Source organism: Artibeus jamaicensis, unplaced genomic scaffold, assembly GCF_021234435.1.
Source record: "Artibeus jamaicensis isolate MK-2021 breed Jamaican fruit bat unplaced genomic scaffold, CSHL_Jam_final contig_1998, whole genome shotgun sequence".
Lineage (NCBI taxonomy): Eukaryota > Metazoa > Chordata > Mammalia > Chiroptera > Phyllostomidae > Artibeus > Artibeus jamaicensis.
In genome coordinates, this window is record NW_026521407.1 from 600,539 (window position 1) to 617,895 (window position 17,357).

The following is a 17,357-nucleotide window of genomic DNA, read 5'->3' on the forward strand; positions in this document are numbered from 1 at the left end:
GGTTTTGAGGATCAAATGCAACACTGCCCATGAAGTTCTTAGCAGCAGGCCTGGCTCTCAGGAGGTTCTGAGGACAAGGTAGCGAAAAAAGAGGTGGCAGAGTGTAGTGGAAAGACGCCAGCCAGAGGTGGACCATCTGGGTTCAAAGCCCACTCCATTACTCCCAGTTGAATGACCTTGGATTTAACCTTCCTGTGCTTGTTTCTCTATCCCTAAAATGGGGACTGCACTGGGTGGTATGAGACATTTGAGCTCTCCAAATAGTTCTGCAGCTAGATAAGTGTCTGCCCAAATTCACAGTACTGTTACTCGCTGTTGCTGTTATCTGCCCCCACTGCCACCCTTTAGGCTTCGCTCCAGCTAGGAGCTTGTTGATGGCAGGAGACTGGCAGAGGTGAGCAGAACCAGACTGGACGGAGACTGTGGTATTGGGGGTCTCGGCTCAGGGCAGGCCACCAGCCTCCACCTCCTCCACGTTCCCACCTCTGGCATGCCCTTGGGTTCTGGTTTGGGCATAATCAGGAGGCACAATGCTCCGACTCTTTGAGTCAATGGTCCTGCAAAGCAGCCAGCCTCCTCCCTCTGCCCAGGTCCTGACTACCTCTTGGAAATAAAGCAGGGTCTCCGGGGCCCACTCAAGCCCAGGACTACTCTGCCAGGGTGCCAGCTGGTGCCCACGAGGGTGGAGCGGCAGTTTGATCATGTGGAAAGGGAAAGCTGGAGGCACCCCCAGGCTTGGTGGCACCCATCAGAGACAAGAAAGAAGTGGGTCACCCGGGGGAAATCCTGGTAGCTTCCCCTTGGGACAAGCAGAGGTGAGCACTAAGCTTGGCCTATCCAGTGCCTCAGTTTACTCAGCCATTCTGGAGGTGGAGACTTCATTTGTCTCCCTGAGCCCCTCCACTTACCAAAGGCCTTGGCACTGGCCTCTCACAGCTCCTTGCCTTCTTTCCTTTCTTAAAGAAACCGAGCTTAGCCTCCTTCTCCCCACCGGATTCTCTCCTTACAAGCCACACAAGACAGACCCGAAGGGGCGGGGAAAAAGCTAACCCGGTGCTGGAGACCGCCTCTGCAGGGTTTGGGGCTGTGTCTCCAAGCCCGCCCAGGGCCAGGGCTCTGCCCCTTCCCGCCGCCACTGGCCCTTTAAGAGCCTCTCCGCGCGCTGCCGTCCCGGATCAGCCAGAGAGACCATTAAAATTTTATGCAGAATGAAAATGGGCCAGGTCTCCAGCTTCCTCGCTCCCATCCAATGATTTATTACTCGCAAATACCACAGAACTAATTAGTATAGTAATTAATTAATACGCATTTGCATATTTGCATGTGCAATTAGTGCAGTGGAGTGATTACTGGGAGAATGAGGGGCCCCGGATTGTCAGATGTGAGGGGGAAGTGGCCTGGAAAAGAGTTAGTGGGAATGAACTTTGTAGGGAGCGCGAAGGCGGGGAGGAAGGGGAGGCGAGCGGGAGTGGGGCGGGGGCTCCGGGGCGCGGGGGCGCCTGGCCTCGGCGCAGAGCGACCGCGCGTGGAGCGCGAGGCCTGGACCGGCCGGCGGCCGAGAGAAGCCGGTCCGGGGTCGCGACCCCGGCGCCCCGGCCCAGCCCGCGCCCGCCCCGCCCCTGCCGCGTGGCAAAGCTCCAAGCGTGCGCCTGATTGTTATGCATTGTGTTTCTTGTTGCGAGCGGAGCCGAGCGGAATGGGGCTGGTACAAGCTGTTTCCCTGCCACGCGGCGGTGGCACCTTAAAGGGGCAGCGTCCTCTTCCTGCCGCCACCGCCGGCCTACGCTCCCCACCCCCAACACCTGAGACAGCCGCTGGACCCCTTGCCAAGAGGGGACCCTCCGCCCAAGCTAGGCTCGGGGCCAGAGGGCCCGTGCGGGGTCCAGCCAGGAGGTGGCGCGGGCCCGGGGGGCGTGGGGCACGTGCCGAGGGAGCCGGGCGGGCAGGAAGTCAGGCTTCGAGCCGGGCTGGGGCGGCTGGGGCCGCGGGGCTCTGTGCCAGGCACGAGGCGCGAGGCGCGGGTGACGAAGAGAAACCGGGGGAAAGCCAAGAGGAGAAGGACAAGGAGGGGCAGAAGCGAGTGGCAAGGGCTCACTTGGTGCCAGGTGTTTCCACACAGGACAACGGGTTCGCTTGTAACACTCACAAAGATTCTGTGAGGTGGGGCTCCTTATTCCCATTCTACAGACAGAACAGAACCATGTGGCAGGTGGCTAGAGATCAAGTGGTAAAGCGGGGGTTCCAGCGGGACTGCCTATCCCCATGTGCTCAACCTGGTACCAAGGGCCAGAGGAGAAAGTGACATTTCCTCAGGAGACATCAGGGAGGACTTTCTGGTGGAGGAAGCACCTTGGTGAGGTGCAATGTAGAGGAGGGTGGCTTCTGAAGAAGCTGAGGGAAAAGGGATGCAGAGGGGAGGAGCCCCATGTTTACTGTGACTGTCCCCCACCCCCATGCACAGAGGGACCCCGCCCCCACACCTCTTGATCAGTAGAACTGCAGACAGGCAAGGGCACTGGCTCTCATGCCCTGGGGACTTGGACAGAGGACAAACCTCGTACACCAGCCCTTCCCAGGGCACCCTCTTTCCCTCTCTTCTGCAGAGTGTGCTGTTCCCACGGTGTGGAGATCATGGAGGTTTTGGAGAAAGGGACAGTTTGTAGCAACAATAAAGAGCATAGACTCAAGAGACACAGCTTAGTTCAGCTCAGGCTCTGTAACTTACTAGGTGTGTGACTTTGGCTTTAACCATAACCTCAGCCTCTCTGTGCTTCAAGGTCTAGTCCAGGAAATAGTAATCCCACCTCCAAGGTCATGGCAAGATGAAGTGAGATGATGCCTGTGAGGGCCAGTGCTCGGTACAGATCATGCTCACCACTGTCATTATGGATGACTTATTAGATTATACAGAGGGCTCTGCAGCCCCAGGGACAGGAGGACCCCAACGTGGGAATGGGGGTCACGATTTCTGGTCCTAGCTCATCCATTGTGTGACACCAGGCTGCTTGCTTCCCTCTGTTTGCTCCGGTTTCTGTAAAATGGGGCAGTGGTCCTTGACGCTCCTGCCCTGGCCTGTCCCCTTTCCTCCCACCACCCATGCTGGCCCCCAGAGCAGTGAAACAGAGAGGTAACAGCTAGGTCTCATTCACACTGTCCTGAGCCCCAATCTCCCAGGAGCCGAGCCAAGAGGTCTCTGGTTAAACTGTGACCGCCTGCCCTGGCTGTCCCCTCCATACACATCCCCATGGCCCTTTGGGGCTGTCCTTCTAAGAGCAATGTCCACCATTGCAGTTGTGGGTCTTTGGTGCCCACTGCCAGCCCCAGGTGCCCCCTGCACCCATGCCAGGCTCGAGGGAAACATCAGAGAACTGTCCAGGGTTAGGCCCCTGGCTCCGATTTCCAAGCGGGGGAAACCAGGAAATGCCCAGGTTGCAGGGAAGTTCACAGCAGAGCCACCAGGAGGAAAGAGAGCCCGGGACACAAACCTGTCCTGTGCCCTGCAGTGCCATATCAGGTGCCCCCCAGCCCCCATTCATTAGGATGGAACCTGAATGCACTTCATCACTGACTGTCCTTTCGGTCCTCCTGTCAGTGCTGAGGGAGATGAGCAGGCAGGTAGGTGGCACTGTTCCCATTTTACAGATGAGGAAGCAAGGGGTCACGTGATTACACCAAGGTGGTGACCCTGCTAAGTCCAGTGCTCGTCTAGCCACCTTGAACTCCGTCTTGGTCTAACTGCCTCCCGGTGCGGGCCATGGAGGCGCAGGGGCAGGGCATCCCGACTGCTCAACTGGAAAACTGAAAAAGAAAGACAGAAAAAAAGATGTGGTGATGAACAGAACTCCAGGAACAAATTTTAAAAATAAAGTTGATCGGGAGGAGCAATTGGTAAAATCAGCCGTATTTGGACAGGGCCATGGGCTGAGGCAGCATCTTCACACCTGTTAGCTTTTTATTTATTTTTATTTTTTTTAATTTTTAAAAAAAAATTTCATTTATTTATATGTAGAGGGGAAGGGAAGGAGAGAGGGAGAGAAACATCAGTGTATGGTTGCCTTCGTGCGTCCCCTGCAGGGAACCGGCCTGCAACCCGGTATGGTTCGCAGGCCCGTGCTCAATCCACTGAGCTACACCAGCCAGGGCTACCTGTTAGCTTTTTAAAAAAATTTTTTTAGATTTTATTTATTTATCTTTAGAGGGGGAAGGGAAGGAGAGAGGGAGAGAAATATCAATGTGTGGTTGCCTCTCTGCGTCCCCTGCTGGGAACTGGCCTGCAACCCAGGCATGTGCCCTGACTAGTAACCGAACTAGTGATCCTTTTGTTCCCAGGCCCGCCCTCAATCCACTGAGCTACACCAGCCAGGGCCCTGTGAACTTTTTAAACACTTAATGAAAGTCTTAGCAGGCAGGCCCATTTTATAGATGGAAAGCCTGACTTCCACATCAGTGCTGGGATGGGGGGGGGGGGGCGGAAGGCTATTCACAGAGCAGGGGGAGCTCCCTGTGCATCAGCACCCTGGCTGCAGACTTCAACCTCTGAGGTAGAACTGGAACCTCCACCAACAATGGAAGAAGAGGCTTTTGGTGTCACAACCACTTGTCGAAGATATTCTTTGTGTCAGGCTCTGGGCCCAGTTCCTGCCTTCCAGAAATGTGCTGTCAGGTTGGAGAGACCCATGCGTCAAACAATAGTTTGACTTCTCATGACCTGTGCCTCTGCAGAGGTATGAAAAGGAGGGGCATTTAATCCAGAGAGACTTCCTGGAGGGGGTGATACTTAAGCTTGTGAAAACGGAAGCAGTTTAGAGAGACTAAGGGGAAAAGTCAAGACAGGGATAAGTGTCGGGAGTGCGTCGGACACTGAGCGGTAATGGGGAGCTACTGAATGTGCCTAAGTAGGAGAATACCACGTCCACATTCAAATTTGCCTTTTAGATAAGAAGGTAGGCTGGGCAGCCTTGACCTTATACAAGAACAGAGGATCAGGGACCTGGGGAAGTCAGGCCTTCCCAGAGGATGAGGGTGAACCGGGTGGTAAGACGGAGGGATTCTGAGATTTGGAAGATGGCGTTAGGGAGTAGCATCAGCAAAGAAGAAAAGGCAACCTGAGTGAGACTCGGCCATGTGTCAGGGGACCTCCTCTCCCTCCTCTCCCTCCTCTCCCTCCTCTCCCTCCTCTCCCTCCTCTCCCTCCTCTCCCTCCTCTCCCTCCTCTCCCTCCTCTCCAGGGAGTTCATTTACCTCATACAGGACAGGAGTGGGGTGGGGTGCTAACGAGAGGGGCTGCGGGCCTGCTGAGAGGTATGGGGCCCAAACAGGGCGGTCTCCAGCTGGGCAGCAACCACCCTGTTGGGGAGGGCACTGGGGGGGCCTTGTGTGGCCTCAGAACCAGAGCTTGGCGCCCAGGGAATGGGGGTGGAGTACTCCCGGGCTCAGCCTCCATGCCCCAAGACCTCTCTCTAATGGCCACTTTGGGCGGAATCTGTGACACTGCCCCCCCAGTCCAAGTGCACCTCCTTGAACTACACGTGTGGAGGAGAGGAGGCTCTGGGCTTGACCTGGGACCCTGGGCCTTACTGCTCGAGAAGATTCTCTGGAGAAGTGCCCCACACCCTCAGTGCCAGCCAGGCATGAACACAACAAGCATTTATTGAGCACCAATTCAATACAGCTTGTATGAAGCACTGGACTATTAAGACATAGTCACCACCACGGTCAAGTGAGGGAGACAGATGGGTAAGTGGATCCTCTTAAGAAGGTGGCCAGGGCTGAAGCTGCCCTGCTGGGGGAGGTCAGGGAAGGCTCCTAGGAGGAGGTGTCCATCCAGGGACCATTTGACAAAAGGGAGACTCAGGGACCAGTACCCATCAGGGAAGGAGCTTCTATCAGAAAAATGGGGCTCAGAGGCCAGAAGCCAAAGGTTATGGGGCAAAGGTCACTGTACTTTTGGAGGAAGGGAATACTCCAGAGGGGGCTGGCTTTGCTGAAGGAGTAGCAGGTCTCCTCCATTACCCTTTGTCTGAGGTTCAGGGGAGAAGGTCAAGGGTGGGGCAGGAGCGTGACTGAGGAATGTCAGGATCACACCCGGCCTCATGGCAGGTGCCCAGCGGTCTTTGAGTGGGGCCTAGACCCAGAACGAGACCCCAGGGCACAGGCCAAGGAAGTGAGGAGAATCCCGGTAGTGCGCTGGAGGTCAGGACAGGAGGTCGTGGGCAGGGAGGAGGGGGCCACCTCGCCGTTCCTCCCCGCCCCCTCCCCGGTGGCACCACAAGGCACGCAGCCGCACATCGCCCGTGCCAGCCCTCACCTCCCGGCAACGTCGCCGCATTCCCAGCCACGCCATCTGGCATGCCCGCCGCTCCCCAGAACACTGCGGCGGGTGGGGGGAGGGGGCCGTGGGGCAGGTGCCCACCCGGAGCAGGGAGAAGTGGCGGGTCCCCTTCCCCCCAAGGCCCTTTAGGACTCGAGGTGGGCAGGGGGCTGGGGACGGGGGTGGCAGGTGCTTTTATGCTTCGGGAGGAGGCTTCGAGCCTCCCCAACTGACGGAACAGGCTCCGTCTGGGCCGTGCCAGCCTGCCCCCCTCCTCTCCCCACGGCGCGGCTCGTGCCAGGAGCACGGGCGCTCGGCGGGTCCCCAAAGCCCTGCCCTGCCCCTCGAACCCGGGGGGCGAGGAGGACAGGCCGCCCCTCCTCGTGTGGCCGCTCCCACCCTCCACCTGCCCGCCCGCCTGGGCCGGGGAGGCCCCGGGACGCGGCTTCGCGGCCCTGGCCGGGGACCGGACACCTGGCTCCTCGTCCACCTGCTCCCCACGGCTTGGCGCTTCGGTGGGAAGCCAAGTCCCCTTCTCCCGCACGCTGCCCCACGACTCTGACTCGGGGCCTGGCGGCCGTGGCGGCGTCAGAGCGCAGCCTGCACAGATTCGTGTGTGGTTTATTTCTGTGGAGCAGGGGGTGCGACGAGAGCGGCTTGACGGGAACTCCCGTCCTGCCCTCCGAGCCAGATTCCCCGGGACTGCTCGGGAATGCCCGGTCCCAGGCCCGCCGCCCCGCCGCCCCCGCCGCCCGGCCGGGCCCGGGCTGCACAAAATGGCCGCCGCCCTGCGAGCAGCCATCTTAGGTGCCCAGGCGGGGGCCTCCCCTGGGACGGGCCCGTCTCCATGGGAACTGGGCTTCCGGCTCCCGGGGGGGGGGGGTGGCGCGGAGACCCGAGCCCCCCAGGCCTGGCCGGGGCGCGCCCACCGCCCCCCTGCCCCGCGCGGAGACCCGGGGGGACTGGGCCCCTCACCAGCTCCCTTCCCCCAATGCCAGGGGGAGGAACAGATGGCATCTCTGGGTGTCCTTCTCCTTCTGTCTCCTTCCTTCCATTTCTGGCTCTTTCTGTCTCTCTGTCACCGCGTCTCTGCGTCTCTGGGTGCAGAGAGGAGCACGCATGTCCCCGCGTGTTCGCGCCCGCTCCTGTGCATGCGGACACGTGTGTGTTGTGCCTCTTTCGAGCCCATGTCTGGGGCGGGCCCACCCCACACCTCCCTCTGTTCCAATTTTCCCCGGTTTTTTTTTTTTAATTGTATCTTCTAAAAAAAGTTGAAACGTGTCGAGTGAGAAACACTTGTTCCATTTTTCTGAAGGAAGAAAAGACAGGGGCAGCAGACAGACTGCCAGGGATGAGGGTCCCCACACTGGCAGGCACCCCCGGCCACCGTCTCCGAGGGCCGAGGGGCCTTCTAGGCCCACGGCGCTGATGTCATGGCCGACAGGAGACAGGGGAGGACTAGGCGGGCCTCCATCGGCTCCCCTGCCCTAGGCAAGCTTCTGCCTCTGGTCTCCTGCTTGGAGCCTGTAGGGGCCCGTGAGGCCCGACCAGAACCGCAGTGTCCAAAGGCCGGGGCTGGGTGGGGAGCAGGGTGGGGGTATCTCTCTACCCCGAGGAAGCATCCATTCACTTCTTCACCCATGAATTCCAGGAGCATTTGGTTCCTGCGCAGACAAAGCATTCGGAGTGTGTGGGGGGCGGTAGGTGCAGGAAGTTAACATTGTGAAGCATGTTACAATTTACAAGGTGCTTTCATTAAAACTAGAGCTCGTGTTTACTGAAGGCTCATTACATTGCAGCAGCTCTGTGAAGTGTAGCATAATTATCCCCATTTTATAGGTGGAGAAATCAAGTCTGTAAAATGTTATGCAACTTGCCCAAGGCATTTGGCATTCTTTAAAGCCAGTAAGTAGGGGTGGCCAGAACTCAGAGCCCAGAGCCTGCGCAGGTCACCAAAATGCCATGTGACTGGGCGGCTGGAGAAGGGCTGAGTGTCAGGTTGGAAGACTCCGCCCTCAGTAAAGGAACAGGGAAGCTCTTGAGGCTGTTCCCAAACTTGCACAGGGTCCTGGCCAGCCTACCTGGTCTCTGCCTCACCTGAGGCCTATCCTTTGGCGTCTCTCTCTGCCGTGGCCAGAGTGCCCCAGACCATCTGCCAGAGGCGGGATTCTACCTTCTCAGACCAGATCCATGAATGGAGGAAAACGCACCATCAGCTTCTCACGCTGGGAGAGCACCGAGGCAGATTGCAGGGCTGTGGACGGGGTACTGGGCTGGGCCTCAAGTCCCTGGCCCCTGCTCCCCATTCAGGTGCTCTGGAGGGGCCAGTGCCCTTCTGTGGGCCTCTGTGAAAGGAAGGTTTGGGGCTGTTCTTTCTGAGGCTCTTCTTGGTTCCAATCGCGTGCCTCGGAGAGCGGGAGACAGCACCAGGACCCCTTCTCCAAGGTCTTCTTAGCCATTCATTGTATGTAACTCTATTCAGAACCAAATTCATTCTACCAAGCATCGCATCCATGTCTTACTAGGCCGAGAACCCCTTCGGAGGCTCCCAGTAGGAGAAAGCTAAATCTGTCCAGATCGAGGGCCAAGTCCCTGCCCTCTGTCTTTGCGCCACCACAGTGCTTGGCACACGGTGGACATCAGCCTGCTTGTGCCTAAGGTGTGACCGAAGCCGTCCGTGTGTACGTGGTCTGGAGAGTGGGGACAGGGGCCTGAAACGTGGGTCTGAAACATGCAAATGCCTGAATCAGGGTGTGAGCAAGGGTCTTTCTACACCTGGCTGTGATTACCTGCTCACACACATGTCTGTGTGAGGAGGGGTGTGGATCCATTTTCTGCACCACAGAGTGAGGAACAGGTGTGTGTGCGTGTCTGTGTGTGTGTGTGTGTCTTAAGTCACATCCCTCAGCCCGTGCCTTTTGCATCTGTGTCTGGCCCAGAGAGAGGGCTGGAAGGTGAGCTGTAAGATAAAACAGCAATTTCCTCCCTACCTTCCTTGTCCAGACACTTGTCTGACCCCCCTACCCTTGGTCACTCTCAGGACTGCTGTACTTGGCCTCAGGATTTTAAGTTTGGGGTTGTTTATTTTCCCCAGGGGGAGGAGAATGCTTTAGGCAATTCCCTCCCCCCTCAAATAAGTGAGTCAGAATGCCAGGAGAGAAAGATTTGGGTGGGACAGCCACTTGTCTAGCAAGGGGAGGGGATGTTGGCGGGTGAGGAATGAGGTTTCTGGGCTGGGAATCCAGACTGAGACCCTGTCCCCCACCCCCAGATGGTGGGCACAGAGGCTCATCCCGGGGATTCCTCTCCACTCCACCCCAACACAATACACCCCTAAACATGCAAGGAAACCTCTCCCATCGGCTGACTCCACAGATAGATACACATGTCCCTACAGACACACACACGCCCATGCAGAGGCACAGACATCCAGGCAAGTCTTTCCTTTTCTCTTTCCCTAGGTTTGAATTTCGTTCAGCCACATATGTTGTGTGTGCGTGAGGGTGGGTGGGGGAGGGGCAGACGAGGATGAGGGATGGCAGGGTGCCAACATCTACCTATGGGGCTTGGGCCAGGGACGCCCCCCACACCCACCCAGGGAGGGGCCTCATCTGTCCCTTTGTGGTCAAGGGGATTCTCCTGGTGGGGGGGGGCGGCAGGCGGTAGACAAGCAAAGAGGTCCCTTACCCAGACCTGAGATCTGATCCCTGACCCACCTTTGGGGGGCCTGCAAGGGGGGAAAATGGACAGAGCAAGACCCTGGAGGGAGCATAGAATCCGGGGCCGCCACGACCCCTGCAACTCCGGTCTCGAGGCCACCGCATTGTCCTCATGTGGGGGCCCCGGGTCCAAGGGGGGGCAACTCCTCCCACCTGCCTCTCCATCGTTGCTTTCCCTGCGTCGGGCAGGAGGGGAGGGCGACAGAGATATTTATTTATTTCCTTTATTTATTTAATTTTTTTTTTTTTTTTTGGAGTAGAGAGTGACAGATGGCGGCGGGTCCCGGGGGAGCCGGCTCTCCCCCAATGCAGACGCATGCCAATCACCGTCTCTCATGTGATAGCTGCTGCCCGTGACGTGCCAAGCCCATATGGCCTGGCATAGAGGCTGGTACCCCGCCTGGTAGAGATGCTACACTCGCTCCGCGGCTCGCGTGGCTCTGAAGACGCCGGCGCCCGCGCCTCGAGGAGCCGCTGCCCCCGCTCCCTGACGATGGGGGAACAATGAAATAAGCGAGAAGACTCCTCTTCTCCCCCCTCTCTCTCTTGCCCCCTCCCCTTCCCCTCCCCTCTCCCCTCGACTCCTCTCCGAGGTAAGTTGTCCGAAAGGGAGCCAGGTCTGACCCGCCGGCCGCAAGGGGGGCGGGGGGCCGCTGCTCCGGCCGACAGTGGGGTCCCCAAGTCCCCCCTTCCTGGGAGATGCCCCCTCGGGGGGTGAGCCTCGGAGGCGCCCCAGGTTCCCTCTCCCCCAGGGGCTGCAGCTCGCGGGGTCGGGGGCAGGCGTCTCCGCCTGCGCCCGGCCCGGGGGGCGCAGGATCAAGGAGGGGCCCTGAAGAGGCTGAGATGGGACCCCCCCCCGTGGTTTTCCCGGAGGAACCCGCGACCTTTCCCCATTGCCGAAAAAAAAAAAAAGGAAAATAAGAAAAAGAGGGAGAGAGAGAAGCAAACAAATTTGGATTTTTTCTCATCAATCCCGAAATACAACGAGATCTGAAGAGCTTTGTGGGAAGGAGGCGATTTGAGGAGGGGACGGGGGTCCCTGGCCGCAGGGGAGACGGACGGGGCTCGCTCCTCTCGGGCTCCTCCCCGCGCCCGGTTCCTCCGCGCTCGCCGCCCGCGCCGGCGCCGAGAGCTGGGGACGCGCGGTTAGAGGAGACCGTCCACCCGCCTCTGGAACTGAGGCTGCGGGGATGGGGGCCGAGCTGCGGGCGGCGCGCGGCCAAGTTGCAAATTGGATTAGGGAGCGTGGGGGTGAGAGCCACGGGAGGGGTGGGGAGCCGGGCGGAGGGGCCGGGGCCGCCGGGGCCGCGGAGCGGGGCAGCTGTCCCCGCCGGCAGCCGCCCAGCCTTCCTCGCCGCCGGGAGAGAACAGGCTTTCAGGGAGAGGGCGCCGCCTCCCCCGGCGAAGATGTCCGCTCCCCAACGCCCCTGCCCGGCCCCCGCTGCGACCCCGAGAAGACCCCAGCGTGGGGAGCGGCCCCTGGCGCGGGCGCGGGGCGGAGCCGGGGCCCGGGGCTGTGCGCAGGGCCTGAGCCCAGGTCTCGGGCTGGCGCGCCGCCCGGCGGGGCCGGTGCTGGCCGGCCCTGGGCGGGGCAGGCGGAGGAGGTGGGCGTCCAGTGTCCCCTGGGCGAGAACCCTCACCGGACCCGGGGTGGAGGTGGGTTGGGGGAAGGCGTCTTGGCCCCGGCAAGCCCCTCACTCTGTGCTGTGTCTCCCCTTCCCGCCCGTGGGGCGCCCTCAGGCACCATGCTGACCCGTCTGTTCAGCGAGCCCGGTCTCCTCTCGGACGTGCCCAAGTTCGCCAGCTGGGGCGACGGCGACGACGACGAGCCGAGGAGTGACAAGGGCGAAGCGCCGCCCCCGCCCCCGCCGCCGCCTGGGCCCGGGGCTCCGGGGCCCGCCAGGGCCGCCAAGCCAGTCCCTCTCCGTGCGGAAGACGTGCCAGAGGCCGCGCTGGCCGAGGTCAAGGAGGAAGGCGAGCTGGGGGTCGAGGAAGAGGAGGAAGAGGAAGAGGAGGAGGGGCTGGACGAGGCAGAGGGCGAGAGGCCCAAGAAGCGCGGGCCCAAGAAGCGCAAGATGACCAAGGCGCGCCTGGAGCGCTCCAAGCTGCGGCGGCAGAAGGCGAACGCCCGGGAGCGTAACCGGATGCACGACCTGAACGCGGCGCTGGACAACCTGCGCAAGGTGGTGCCCTGCTACTCCAAGACGCAGAAGCTGTCCAAGATCGAGACGCTGCGGCTCGCCAAGAACTACATCTGGGCGCTCTCGGAGATCCTGCGCTCGGGCAAGCGGCCGGATCTGGTGTCCTACGTGCAGACGCTGTGCAAGGGCCTGTCGCAGCCCACCACCAACCTGGTGGCCGGCTGCCTGCAGCTCAACTCGCGCAACTTCCTCACAGAGCAGGGCGCTGACGGCACGGGCCGCTTCCACGGCTCCGGAGGCCCGTTCGCTATGCACCCCTACCCGTACCCGTGCTCGCGCTTGGCGGGCGCGCAGTGCCAGGCGGCGGGCGGCCTGGGCGGCGGCGCGGCGCACGCCCTGCGGACCCACGGCTACTGTGCCGCCTACGAGACGCTGTACGCGGCGGCGGGCGGCGGCGGCGCGAGCCCGGACTACAACAGCTCCGAGTACGAGGGCCCGCTCAGTCCCCCGCTCTGTCTCAACGGCAACTTCTCGCTCAAGCAGGACTCGTCGCCCGACCACGAGAAGAGCTACCATTACTCTATGCACTACTCAGCGCTGCCGGGTTCGCGGCCCGCGGGCCACGGGCTGGTCTTCGGCTCGTCCGCGGTGCGCGGGGGCGTCCACTCCGAGAATCTCTTGTCTTACGATATGCACCTTCACCACGACCGGGGCCCCATGTACGAAGAGCTCAACGCGTTTTTTCATAACTGAGACCTCGAGCCTGCCCTTCTTTTTCTTTTGCCTTTACCCGCACCCTTGTCCCCAGCCCCCCGAGCGCAGGGGCACCCTCACCTACTCTGGCGCCGGGTGCGGGGTGCGGGCCGCCGGTCCCGCCGCTCTCCTGGGCAGCGTGGTCCTCTTCACAGTGGGTGGCCCTCCCAGGGGCCTCGCTTCCCCCAGGGGACTCGCCTTCTCTCTCCCCAAGGGGTTTCCTCCACCTCTTTCCCAGGGAGATCTTCTCCAGGGGCCCCTCTTGGGGCACTCCCTGGAGACCCCCCATCCCCAATCCATACACTTAGGTTCCCCCCCCCCTTGCCCTGCAGGCCGGAGACGCTGGTAAGGAGGCAGCGGAGCTGTGGGACGGTTTCCCTCCTCTTATTATTGTTACTTTAAAAAAAGACACCCAGCTGCCGAGGCAGAAAGGAGCCAGGCGTCCCCTCCTCTCGAAGGGGGCAGAAGTCAGGGTGCCCTAGCCTGGACCTGAAACGCCCTGGCCCCTAACCCCTAGTCTCAGCGTTTTGTGATTTTAATTTTGGCGGGAGGGAATGTGAATTGAGAGGAAAGAGAGAAACCAAGACAATTTGTCACTAGAATCTGTTTTTCCCTTTCCCCTTTTTAAAAACAAACCAACATACAAAAAAAAAAGTTAAGAGGCCACGGAGGCCGAACGCAGAGTCCGGATCGGAGAAAAAAGCAGTAAGAACTTTTAGAAGCAATAAAAGGCAAAAAATACTACTACCAATAATAAAAAGACACAAATATCTATGCAAGGAGGTTCTGACTGAGCCTGGCGGCCCGGCCCGGCCCGGCCCCGGGACGCCCCTCCCGGCCCGCGGGCCGCGCCGCCCCAGCGCGGATCTGTGCACTTTGGTGAAGTGGCGGCCGGCGCCGCCCCCTCCTCCTCCCCAGGTTCTTACAATCAGTGACTCGGAGATTTGGGGCCCCAGTGCCACTGCCCTCCCCCGCCCCGTCCCCGTTGTGCGTCATGCTGTTTTTTAAAAACCTGTTTCCAAATTTGTATGGAATGGCAAACTGTTGGGGGGGTCTGTTTGGGGAGGGAGGGTTTGCATGAGAGACACACACGCACACCACAGCGCAAGCATTCGCAGGCCGGGCGCGGGCGTCCGGGGGCAGGGGGGGAATAGTCCCGCGGCTCCCCTCCCCACAGGCACCTCTACCCCTTCCCGCGGTGAGGGTGGAGGCCTAAATCTGGGGGCAGCCCCGCCCCCGCCCGACTGTGCCCGGGTGGGCGCCAGAGGCCCAGCGAGCTCCGGGGGCTGGAGAAGGAATTTCTGTCCGAGTCGTCCTCTTGGCTCAGGCTGGCAGGTGGGCAGGGTGAAGGCTGAGGGCTCCTTCTGGAGGCTTCCCCCAAAAGGGGGCAAAAGAAGAGCCTCTCCCCACCGGACGCAGGAAATCAGGCATCCACACACACGGTGCAAAACGCAAACCCACAGGCGACACGCCCACACACCCACCCACACACCCACCCACACACTCACCCACACACCCACACGCAATTTTACCTTCCTCTTGTAGCGAAGATTAAACTCCCGTCGGACACCCGAAGTGCATTGCGTGTTTCTGTTCAGTTTAATGACGATTAATAAATATTTATGTAAATGAGATGCAAAGCCGGACCCGGTTTCTCACGGTGGCCTCATTTCATTCCAGGGATTGAGCTGGGGCTCTGGGTGCTGGAGACAGAGTCAAGTGACTGTGCAGAGGCCAGGTGGAGGGACCCTGGACATTCCTGGGTAGGATTCCCACCCTCCAAACCCCCTCGCACCCACCCGCTGGGCACCAGAACAGTTCCACTCTGCCCCTCCCAGAATTTACACAGACACACACGCCCCCAGCACAAAGCACTGCACTATTCTCCTTACACTCCCCATTTCCCAAACACGCACAAGCACCTCCACTGAAAACAAAATCGTCCTCGCCGAAAAATGACCAAGTTGGGAGCAGCCAGTCATGTCACAACCCTCTGCCCACTGGTGCACAAGACAAGTGTGCGGGAGCAGACAGCCACGCAAGCCAGACAAGGATATTCTTAAATTAAATATATATATAGTCATGAGGATGAAATGTTAATGGAGGAGTTGTCCTCAGTCTGAGATTTGTATTTCAGTGGCCTCAGGGGAATGAGCCATTTTTAGCCTAAGGAATGTTGAAATTTGTAGGGATGTTGATTAGGTTGGCGGAACACCCCAGAACTCAGTGAGGTGCCTGAGCCCTGGGAACCCAGCAGGCAGGGTGGGGCCTGACCTGGCCATGAGTTTCCCCTGATGGGGCAGCGGGAGCCCCTCAGGTCCACAGCCTCCTTCCTGCCAGGTGAGGCTCCTCACAGAGGGAAACCCTCAGCCTAGGGGGGCCGAGGAAGGGCACCACGGAGGAGCCTGTCCTGCCCCAGCCGCCCCCCCCCCCCTGCTTGCTTGAGTGTCTCAGACAAAGTAGCCTTGTCGGTCTCTTTCCCTGAGCCTCCAGGGGCAGAGGCGTCTCTGAACTGACTTCCCTAAAAGGACGCCCCCGTCTCAGACACCAGGGCCCACTGGACCCCTGGAATATTTGGGAAGGGAGCCAAGTCCTACAGACTCCCCTCCCAAAGCCCGAACACACCTAGGACTACAGGAACCCCACTTTTTCTAATGCTGCTTACTTAAATTGCTTTAGAAAAAACATTGTTGCTTGTTTTGGGGCTTCAGTGGACGGGGGCGTTGTAGTGTTGGGTTTGGGGCTTGAGGTCAGGTGTACCACACTTTTAAGGGTTGGCTCCAAGATTCCAAGATGACTAAGCCCTGAGGAAAGTGGGGGAAGGAAAGGTAGTTTAAAAAAGGAAGCCCTAAATGCAAAAGGTGGATTGGATTCCACTGGCCTTCAACTCCGCGGTCAGCGAAATGACCTCTCGGTCTCCTGGGTAGCGTCCACGCTTCCCTCCTCACCTCTCACGAAGGGCCGCAGAGCAGGGCCCGGGCCGGGAGCTGTCCGACCCCGGGTGCTGACTCTTCTGCAACCTTACGCTTTCTCTCCACGAAGGGAGGGCGCGGGAGCCTGGACGCCCCCATCCGGGGCGGGGGCCGCCCAACAGCTTGAGGCCCCTCCCAATGCGCTGCTGGGATTCAGGGCATAAGTCACCCCATTTTTCCGGAGAACTTCACTGTGATTATTTTTAAAAATTCACCGCCTTCTCTGGAATTCTCATAGAATCGCCTCTCTAGAGCGAGAAGAACTGGGCCTTCATCCCCAGAATTTGCTCCTGTCGGTAGTCTAAGCAGGTCTTATAGCCTCTGAATCACCCCTATTCTTGGGAGAAAGCAGTTGACCCATCTTCCTCCTCCCCCATGTCTTGCGTGGAACATGGAGCAAGGCGCACACCCTAGACCCTAATCTAAAGGAGTTTTGGTCTGCTGGTAACAGGGGCCATGGGCGAGGCCTGGCCCGGGGAACTGGGGAAAAAAGCAACTCAGCACCCATCCTGAGGCCTGAGTCTTAACGTGTCCTGGGAACAAGGTTAATTGAGCTTCCTCCCTGCTCAGCTGGCTTCCCATAACCCTCTCTGAAGTGGGTGGCTGGGCGGCATCAGCATTCATCGGGCTTGGGGCTGGAAGAGAAGGACCCCTCCACGTGGCTCCCCTGGTCAGACCACAGACCTCTAAGCTTCGTTCTTCAAGCTACTTCATGCGGCTGAGTTCTGTTTTCAAAGCCTGATTCCAGCCCTTTTTGACAACCCTTGGGCTATGTGTCTTCGGTCACTTCCGGTGGGTGGGGGTGCCTGGGCCCCTGTTTGGTGGGGATCCCGAGTGCCTTGGCTTTCTGTGACTCCCCGTCCACAGAAGACACCTCTCCCCCAATTCCGGCCCTTCCCCCACACTCCCTGCCCTCTGGCTGCACTCTATCCTCTCGCTGCCCTCCTCCCCAACACTCCGCATCCCTGGCAAGGCGGTGAGATGAGCACGAGAAGAAGATGTGTGCAGACACGAGGCCCCAAACTCCCCCTCGCAGGTCCTTTTCTCTCGCTGGCTCTCCCGTGTGCCCTCTTGCACACACAGAGAAGCTCCAGGAACAGAAGGAAGTGGGAGGGGGGAGATGGCAGGAAGGGGCCAGAGTGGAGGAAAGAAGGGGGTGCTAGGGGAGAAGTCACAGAGAGGACGCCCCCCCTTGGCCCCAGCCTGAGCAGCAGGGATCTCCAAGCACACACCAACTGGCTCAGCTCCAACTCGGGGGCTGCAGACATGATGGCTGGAGCCACTGGGGGGGTGTTTTTTCCGTGATTTTTCCACTCCCATCCAACGTCCAGTGTTTGGAAATGACAGCAAACCTGAGATGTCTCTGAGTCCAAGCCATTTGTCTATCACGGAGAAAGGGTGGAACAACCGTCGCTGCTTCTCCCTCTCTGCTTAACACCATTCCAGCCATGAGTGCCACAGT

General features: G+C 59.7%; 1 protein-coding gene across 1 annotated transcript; it reads left to right on the forward strand.

The window, feature by feature from the left end:
* Positions 1-10,590: 10,590 nt before the first annotated feature.
* Positions 10,591-12,923, forward strand: NEUROD2 (neuronal differentiation 2). The gene is made up of 2 exons (XM_037140548.2): positions 10,591-10,622; positions 11,770-12,923. The coding sequence occupies exon 2, from the start codon at positions 11,775-11,777 to the stop codon at positions 12,921-12,923; it is 1,149 nt and encodes a 382-aa protein (XP_036996443.1). The 5' UTR covers positions 10,591-10,622; positions 11,770-11,774.
* The last annotated feature ends 4,434 nt before the right edge of the window (positions 12,924-17,357 follow it).